This window comes from Triticum urartu, chromosome 5A, assembly GCF_056163025.1.
Source record: "Triticum urartu cultivar PI428250 chromosome 5A, HENAU_Tu73, whole genome shotgun sequence".
Classification (NCBI taxonomy): Eukaryota; Viridiplantae; Streptophyta; class Magnoliopsida; order Poales; family Poaceae; genus Triticum; species Triticum urartu.
The window spans coordinates 104,051,297-104,061,214 of NC_141877.1; the positions used below are offsets into that span (position 1 = coordinate 104,051,297).

Here is a 9,918-nt window from a genome sequence, read left to right on the forward strand (position 1 = left end):
TTTCATTCATGAACATATCATTTTCATGGTCTAGCAAATATTGTTCTAATGGATCAGTAGGAGGCACGACAATAGAAGCAAGACCAATAATTTCATCTTTAATAGGCAATTCTTTATCATGGGGTTGTCTACGAAATTTAGCGAAATTAAACTCATGAGATATATCCCCTAAACCAATAGTAACAACATCCTTCTTGCAATCTATCTTAGCATTAACAGTGTTCAAGAAGGGTCTACCAAATATAATGGGACAAAAGCTATCTTGAGGGGAACCAAGAACAAGAAAATCAGTAGGATATTTAGTCTTCCCACACAAGACTTCAACGTCTCTAACAATCCCAATTTGGGAAATAGTATCTCTATTAGTAAGCTTAATGGTAACATCAATACCTTCTATCTCAGCTGGTGCAATATCATGCATAATTTCTTTGTATAAGGAAATAGGTATTGCACTAGCACTAGCACCCATATCACACAAGCCATGATAACAATGATCTCCTATTTTAACAGAAATAACTGGCATGCCTACCACAGGTCTATGTTTATCTTTAGCACCAGGTTTAGCAATTCTAGCAGTCTTATCACAGAAGTAAATAACATGCCCATCAATATTATCGGCCAAGAGATCTTTAACCATAGCAATATTAGGTTCAAATTTAACTTGCTCAGGGGGTTTGTGTGTCCTAATATTAATTTTGTTGACTACAGTTGAAACTTTAGCATCATCCTTTATTCTAACAGGGAAAGGTGGTTTCTCAACATAAGCAGTGGGAACAACAGGATCATTATAAGTGATAGTCTTTTCTTCAACTTTAATAGGTGCAACTACTTTTGTTTCAATGGGAGGATTATATTTAAACCACTTCTCCTTGGGGAGATCAACATGAGTAGCAAAGGATTCACAGAAAGAAGCTACTATCTCAGAGTCAAGTCCATATTTAGTGCTAAATTTACGGAAAACATCGGTATCCATAAAAGATTTAACACAATCAAACTTAGGTGTTATACCTGACTCCTTACCTTCGTCGAGATCCCAATCTTCAGAGTTGCGTTTAATTCTCTCCAATAAATTCCATTTGTATTCAATAGTCTTCATCATAAAGGAACCAGTACAAGAAGTATCGAGCATGGAGCGATTGTTGTCAGAAAGGCGAGCATAAATTTTTTGAATAATCATTTCTCTTGAGAGCTCATGATCGGGGCATGAATATAACATTGACTTAAGCCTCCCCCAAGCTTAAGCGCTGCTTTCTCCTTCGCGAGGCCAAAAATTATATATATATATATATATACTTACGATCACGATGAACAAGATGCATAGGATAAAACTTCTGTTGGAATTCCAATTTCAACCGTTTGTAGTCCCATGATCCCATATCATCACATAGCCTATACCATGTCAATGCATCAGAGATAAAGGGAAGACCTTCTTCTTGATAACATCATCGGGCATACCTGCAAGCTTAAATAATCCACAAACTTCATCCACATAGATTAAGTGTAAGTCGGGATGAAGTGTTCCATCTCCTGCAAAAGGATTAGCTAGCAGTTTCTCTATCATACCCGAAGGAATTTCGAAGTAAACATTTTCATTTTCAGTAGGTCCAGTAGGTTGAGGAGAAACTATTTGCTCTACCGGTCGGGGTGAAGATACCCCGAACAAGCCTCTCAAAGGAATACTTTCCATAGTAACAAGTGACAGTAAATTTCAGCACACTATATAAAATTTTCCTTACAAAATTCCACCTACCAAAGGCGCTTCACTCCCCGGCAACAGCGCTAGAAAAGAGTCTTGATGACCCACAAGTATAGGGGATCTATCATAGTCCTTTCGATAAGTAAGAGTGTCGAACCCAACGAGGAGCAGAAGGAAATGATAAAGCGGTTTTCAGCAAGGTATTCTCTGCAAGCACTGAAATTATCGGTAACATATAGTTTTGTGATAAGGTAATTGGTAACGAGTAGCAAGTAATAAAAGTAAATAAGGTGTAGCAAGATGGACCAATCCTTTTTGTAGTAAAGGACAAGCCTGGACAAACTCCTATATGAAGAAAAGCGCTCCCGAGGACACATGGGAATTATCGTCAGGCTAGTTTTCATCACGCTCATATGATTCGCGTTCGGTACTTTGATAATTTGATATGTGAGTGGACCGGTGCTTGGGTACTTCCCTTACTTGGACAAGCATCCCACTTATGATTAACCCCTATTGCAAGCATCCGCAACTACAACAGAAGTATTAAGGTAAACCTAATCATAGCATGAAAACATATGGATCCAAATCAGCCCCTTACGAAGCAACACATAAACTAGGGCTTAAGCTTCTGTCACTCTAGCAACCCATCATCTACTTATTACTTCCCAATGCCTCCTCTAGGCCCAAACAATGGTGAAGTATCATGTAGTCGACGTTCACATGACACCACTAGAGGGATGACAACATACATCTCATCAAAATATCGAACGAATACCAAATTCACATGACTACTAATAGCAAGACTTCTCCCATGTCCTCAGGAACAAACGTAACTACTCACAAAGCACATTCATGTTCATAATCAGAGGGGTATTAATATGCATAATGGATCTGAACATATGATCTTCCACCAAGTAAACCAACTAGCATCAACTACAAGGAGTAATCAACACTACTAGCAACCCACATGTACCTATCTGAGGTTTGGATACAAAAATTGGATACAAGAGATGAACTAGGGTTTGAGATGAGATGGTGCTGGTGAAGATGTTGATGGAGATTGACCCCCTCCCGATGAGAGGATCGCTGGTGATGACGATGGTGATGATTTCCTCCTCCCGGAGGGAAGTTTCCCCGGCAGAACAGCTCCGCCAGAGCCCTAGATTGGTTCCGCCAAGGTTCCGCCTCGTGGAGGCGGAGTCTCGTCCCGAAAACTTGCTTATGATTTTTCCTCGAAGAAAGACTCCATATAGTAGAAGATGGGCATCGGAGGGCCACCAGGGGGCTCATGAGGCAGGGGCGCGCCCAGGGGGGTAGGGCGCGCCCCCACCCTTGTGGCCAGGGTGCGGCCCCCCTCTGGAACTTCTTGCGCTCAGTATTTTTTATATATTTTGGAAATAGCTTCCGTGAAGTTTCAGGACTTTTGGAGCTGTGCAGAATAGGTCTCTAATATTTGCTCCTTTTTCAGCCGAGAATCCCAGCTGCCGGCATTCTCCCTCTTCATGTAAACCTTATAAAATAAGAGAGAATAGGCATAAGTATTGTGACATAATGTGTAATAATAGCCCATAATGCAATAAATATTGATATAAAAGCATGATGCAAAATGGACGTATCACCTATGAGCTGTGATAAACCGTACGATAAATCGCCGAATCAAAAGATTTTTTAAACAGTGGTATGAACCCAACCATTGAAAATATTATTTGGGTAAAAGTTTTCTTGATAACTCCCAAGTAATATTCAAAGCCAATTAAATTCCCAAAAGGACTAGTTGGATTCATTGAAAACAATTCAAAATCAAAAGGGAATTATTAAAAATGGTTTTGCATTTTATTTGGCAGGAAATGAAAGTCCACAGGTCCAAAAGATGACCTTGACACTCTTCCTATTTTCTAAAACGAATTTGAAACATATTTGGTTTTGAAACCAAATTCAAATTCAAAAGGGAAAATATAAGTGCAGTGACCCAGCCAGGAAGAAAAGTGAGACCTTGAATCAAGGTGTGTTGGGAAAAATTTTCTGCAGCTCACGATACCTGGAAATAGCCTTCGTTATTCATTGGAGGTACCTTGCTCTGACGGCTTGGGGTCAAGCTGCTCCTCAATGCAGTGACCTAGGCCTGGCAGAAGGCCTCTCGCCGCTGTTGACAACTAGACCGGTCCTGGTGTGCGACTTGTGCCAAGGAAGGACGCGGACCAGTAGACGATAAAATAGGTGCTCCCATGGTGAACAGTAAATTCAAAAGAAAAGTACTAAAAATTCAAAAAAAAAATCTATCTTTTTTGCATGGAAGAAGCTTAGGTGTGTGAGGTCCACTCCAATTTTCAGCTTATTTGGGCACCTTAATAGCTCTCAGTGAAAATGACAAATTTGGGGTCTATGAAACAGTTTATTGTTCATCTACTGTTCTAATTCAATTTTTCTTTTGTGCTGAGAGCTACTCATATGTCCAAATAATCTAAATTTGGAGTGGACTTCACGCACCAAATCATTTTCCATGCAAAAATGGATTTTTTTTTAATTTTGTTAGTATTTGTTTTGATTTTTTTTCTTAACCGGGTGCAGATGAGTACGAGCTCAGAAATGGATATTCGTAATATAGATTACATTTGATATTGCATGTATCATTTGATCTGAGGTCATTTTCCTGAAAAAGTTGCTTAAATATTTCGGTTTTGTTTGCCAATAACGCAATGAAACAACGGTCCGCCCGGTGTAAATCTGAACCAGCGGTCTCATTTTTTATTCTACTTAAGTTCAACACGTCTTACAAACAAATTATACGAAATCTGAAAGAAAGAAAAGGAAAGGAAAGGAAACAAACAAAATGGATGTGACTGGTTAGATTGAAAATCAAACAAATTGCATTGAATTACAACTAAAATCACAGTAACAAAGAAAATATAACGATGAAAAAACAACAATATGTAAGAATGAGTCAGTTATGGAGCCTGTCCAGAAGGCATGATTGTAATTAGGTGTGAGGTACATAGCCCCGAGCATTTTTAACTCGAAAATTCCAGACGAATGAGCACTGCAAACCTGCAAAAAAGGTGGACTGTACCGGCGCTGAGGCAGTCGCACAGCATAATCTCGCCGACGGTAGATTATAATTGATTTGCCGGTTCGTTTTTTTTCTTTCATTTTTTTACATTTTCATAACCCATCTATCTGTCTTTCTTTTAACACAATATAAACGCAAGCGTTTATATATACGCGTACACACTCATCTCTATGAACGCACATCCACCTACCTGTCAGTAATTCATACTTCTACCTTATGACCTACTTTGGTTTGGAGGAATTTCATAGGAATTCTAGAGGATATGATTCTTATAGGATTTTTTCTTTAAAGCCTTTTAGTTCATAGGAATGGATTCCTATTCCTACATAGAATTGGTTCCTATCCTTCACATTTCATAGGAAAATAAAAATGAGGCTAAACTCAATGAAAATTTTTTTTGATGTAGAATTTAAGATACATACCATCTCATTTCCTACGAAATTTCTATTCCTACGATAATCCTATCCTATTAACCATAAGAGGCCTAAAAATAAACCCAAATGCTACCTACCACCACCCTCTCCTCTTCCTCTAAAGCCTAGCGGCGTCGACAAAGTTGCGTCGGCGTGGACAGTGGGCGCGGAGATCGACGGGGGCCGAGGTGAACCGGCAGTAATCCTTTACTCCGCCCAGTCTTCCACAGCAAGAAGAGGCCTCCTGCCCCCTCAACTTCTCCGAGCGACTGTGGGGATTCAGCCATGTCCATCACGGCGGACGAGGACCACGCCGGATGGACATTCGGCGACAGCGGCAGTGACGAGGAAGAGGAATGTAAGACAAACCCCGTAATCGATATTTCACTTGATTTGTGTTTCCTGGCTGTTTTAAACTTTTAATCCATGTATGTCTGACATGCAATTGGTTTTGCTTAGTTATAGATCATTGCTCCTGATTTAACATACAGCAAAGAGGTTCAGAAACAATAATAACATCTTGCTGAATTAGTCATATAGACTTGCCTTATAATCGAAAATAAAATCGTGTTTTTGAACATGAGGTCCGTGCTTAACTTGTTGATGATATTGGGCACACACCCTTAATATGAATGTGGATTTTTTTTTCAGGTATACTGAGTGTAGCCTAGTCAATCGCAGTTGGTTTCTCTGCAATGCTTTCTGTAGTGATTCATCTAGGGATTTTTAGCCTTGTACATTTAGCTTCCATGTCAGTAAGGGATGTATGGATTGTGCAAGTCCACATCCTAGACAAAGTTCTTACTTGATTTCACTATTTTGATGATTTTTCATGTAGGGACAAACCAACCTTTTACAGTTGACGATTTTCCAAGGGTTAGTTATGACCGTGGTGAACAGACTTATAGAATCTATGCGAATCCTGATTTTCGTCTTCGGGGCCCTGCGCCACTCTCTCTTTTCCGCGCATACAATGACCCCCTTGTTGATAAAGAGAGGGGTTGGTTTTGTAAAGAGTATGAACTCCATGACGAGTCTGAAAGTACGTTTCTGTTGTTAAATAATCTACTACTTTCTGTTGCTGCGTTGCCATACATCATATTATCCTCTGTCACTGATTATGTAGTATATATTTTTACCCCAATTATATAGTATCTCAGTATAATCTCACGGTTCATCTATTGAATATGCAGTCACTGTTAACGATGTTGGGATCAATGATTGCTCAAATAGCTGTGATCGATCTACAATGGTCTTGGTGCAGTTCTTTGATCTTAAAATCGCTGGATATCACCATACCCAGCCTGGACCTGCCAAAATATTTGGTTTTTTCGCAGCACGGGATCGGATCAAACCCCTGTGCAACTATGTCTACAAGCGCGAGATTGATAATTATGAAGCTGTGGCTGTGAATCGGAAAATGGTAATTTGGTTTACAGGCTTGCAACTTTGTGCTCGGACCTTTTTTTCGTTCTGAAAATATAAGATAATTGCATCATGTCAATTGTCAAAGCTCCAGATAGGCATTGTTTTTGTAAGTTTGTGATAATCATCTTAACAGGGCCCTGGAATTAGTTTATTTCCTCGCATAATCCATGCTGCAACAAACTAGTTGAGTTAGAGGGCCACCGCCCCACCCTGAATTCACATGAGGTGCAGTTTCAGTGCTACTAGGCATGAGGAGGAGGAAGTTAGCCTTGATGGGCAGATGGTACCTCAAAATGACACTTTTCGATATTTGGGGTCAGTGCTGTAGAAGGATGGTGATATCGATGAAGATGTCCTTCATCATCAGGAGGACACCCTTTTGATATTTGGGGTCAATGCTGCAGAAGGATGGTGATATCTATGAAGATGTGAGCCATTGAGTCAAAGTTGGATGGATGAAGTGACGTCAAGCTTCTGGCGTTCTTTGTGATAAGAGAGTGCCACAAAAGCTAAAAGGCAGGTTCTGTAGGATGTCGATTCGACTTACGATGTTATATGGCGTTGAATGTTGGCCAACTAAAAGGTGACATGTCCAATAGCTAGCTCTAGCAGAGATGCACATGTTGAGATGGATATGTGGTCACACAAGAAAGGGTCGATAATCGTGTACAACATCGTTTGGGATGGTTTGGGCATATACAACGCAGGCCTTCAAAAGCGCCAATAGTGCGTAGCAGACGGTTAAGGCATGTTGATAATCTTAAGCTAATCGGGGTAGACCAAACTTGACAAGGGAGGAGTCCGTAAAAAGAGATATGAATGACTGGAATATCACCAATGATTGAGCCATGGACAGGGATGTGGGGAAGCTAGCTGTCCACCTGCCAGAACCATGGCTTGGGTTCAATATCTTATGGGTTTTAACTCTAGCCTACCCCAACTTGCTTGTGACCAAAAGGATTTGTTGTTGTTGTTGTTATTCCTTTTTTCATAGGAAAAGTAGGGGAAAGCATAGAATAGGAAATTTTCATTTGGTGACACTATTCATCCATTTGGTTCAAATGAAGGACACATAGGAAAATGAAGGGATTTTAACATTTGGATTGAGTTTCAAAGGAAAAACAAAGGCATTTTACAATCTACTCAAACCTCTTTTATGCTTTGATATGTAGAAAGAGCAAGGCAAATTCCATAGGTTAACAATTTAATCTTACCTTGGAAGAATCTACTACAGACATAACCTAGTTACTGAAAATTAGATAAAGTAAATGACAATATTCTTCTCCGCTTTATTGATATAGGGGTCAGCCACTTTATATAATAGACAAGACTTGACCAACAAGCCGGTAAATGTAGTCAAACTCTAATGCAGTCTCTAAACTACTGGACTCTTTCCTAACAAAGTTGCTTAATCAACTTGGACTCTAATTAAGGGATAATACTCCATGTCTGATGGGCTGGCCCACATAACTACCGAACTCATGCTTTAGCCAATTCATCTAGAATTCCAAACAAGAGATCTCGAGTTTGACCCTGCTAACATAGTGTTAAAAATAATGATATTTGTGGCCTGCATTGATCCCACGTTAAGGGCTAAAGCAACCTAGATGTAGAGGGGAGTGTTAAAATATATTGCCCGCCTCTCTCCATCAGTTCAGACTTTTGGATAAATTGGCTGGAGCGTGAACACAATACGACATTTCCCCCTTCCTTGAAAAACAGCTTGTTTGCAAGTTTTCGGTTGTCAATTGCCTCCCAAGGGACCCTGGGTGCTACCAGTTGTGGTGGTCGTAGTCGTTAGCCTCGATGAATAAGAGCCGCGTGCACCAATGACCATGAACATAAATCTCGTTGCAGTCGAAGCAAAGGCCCTGACAACGATGTCCTGCCAACTCAGGGGTGAGGACATGGTCAAAAAAAACTCAGGGGTGAGGCACCGAACCTGCCGTCGCGGGGTTGGCCATGGAGTGGTCGACAACAGAACAAGTGCTAGCAGTGCTGGCGTGGAAGGTATTTTGGCTGCGTTCACCCCAGGAGAATCGGAGTGGCGTGAGGGCCTTATAGGCCCAGAAAAGCTCGTGTGCTAATGTTGGAGTAAAATGTCGTTGTTCATAGGCCTTGGCAAAGGAGATGAGGGTGTGGAGGCCAGATAGTCATATTGTGTTCCAGCTCGACAGGATCCCCATTGGAGATGTACCGAAAGTTCTTTGACATGCCTCTCTCATCCTCAATGATCATGTTGTGCAAGATGATGCAAGATGCAACATGTCATTATTTTTGATAGAACCTCTGGCTTCCAATACTCGGAATAATGGCAAAGCGCTTTTGAAGCACATCGAAAGCTTTCTTAACATCCTTTCTTTTGGACTCTTGACGCATTGCATAGTGGGATATCTTGTTGCCTTTAGGATGCTAGATTGTCTTCACCAAATGTTGCCCATGGAGGATAGATGACATTTGCAAGGTAGTAGCCCATCGCGTACTGACGACCATTGATAACATAGTTGCAAGGAGGAGCATCTCTGGCAACAAGCCTTGCGTACAATGCTGATCTAGAAAGCACATTCAGGTCATTATGAGAGCCATGCAAGCCAAAAAAAGAATGTCAAATCCATAGATCCTCCGATGCAACTGCCTAAAGAATGATGGTTGGATCTTTGGAGTGCCCTTTGTACCGACCTCTCCATCCCGTAGGACAATTCTTCCATGTCCAATGCATGCAATCAATTGATCCAAGCATCCTTGGCAATCCTTGTTCTTCACTCAATCCAAGAGTCTCTGCTCTTCACTCAACCCAAGAGTCTCCGTGTTTTCATCATTGGCGCCCTCAAGTACTCTGGTCCATGGATCTCAATGACGGCTTGTGTGCATCTTCGAACGGCCTCTAGGATAAGAATCTTCCCCAATGCGGACATAGTTATTAATGGCGTCTGCCGAACACCCATAGTCAAGCACTCGAACAACCACGACACACTTCATCAATGGGCATGCACGTATCTCTCCCGATGCATTTCTCATATGTGTAAACCATGGATCGTGCTCCTCAACAACTTTTGCAATGCTGAGGAAGAGACTTTGGTGCATCCGAAATCGCCAGCGAAAATATTTCTCTGGATAGGTTGAATTGGGTGCAAACTAATCCTTCATAAGCTTGGCATGATCTTTTGCTCTATTCCGATTGGGTGCAAAGTAATGCCGTGGCCGAACTCCGGCTTTTAGAATTTCACCAGTGTGGTCGCGATTTCGAGCCTCCTAACTCATCCTCGGGTGCTCTACGACATCTTGGTCGTCCGCCGGTTCTGATTTGGACAAAA

General features: G+C 41.1%; 1 protein-coding gene across 1 annotated transcript in view; it reads left to right on the forward strand.

Moving 5' to 3' along the window:
• The first annotated feature begins 5,299 nt into the window (after window positions 1-5,299).
• LOC147970474 (uncharacterized) overlaps window positions 5,300-9,918 on the forward strand; it is a 36,587-nt gene continuing 31,968 nt past the window's right edge. The window contains exons 1-3 of the mRNA XM_087523455.1: window positions 5,300-5,534; window positions 6,015-6,218; window positions 6,370-6,599. Of these exons, the coding sequence (XP_087379581.1) occupies window positions 5,462-5,534; window positions 6,015-6,218; window positions 6,370-6,599 (507 nt within the window). The 5' untranslated portion in view covers window positions 5,300-5,461. The remainder of the gene's footprint in view (window positions 5,535-6,014; window positions 6,219-6,369; window positions 6,600-9,918) is intronic.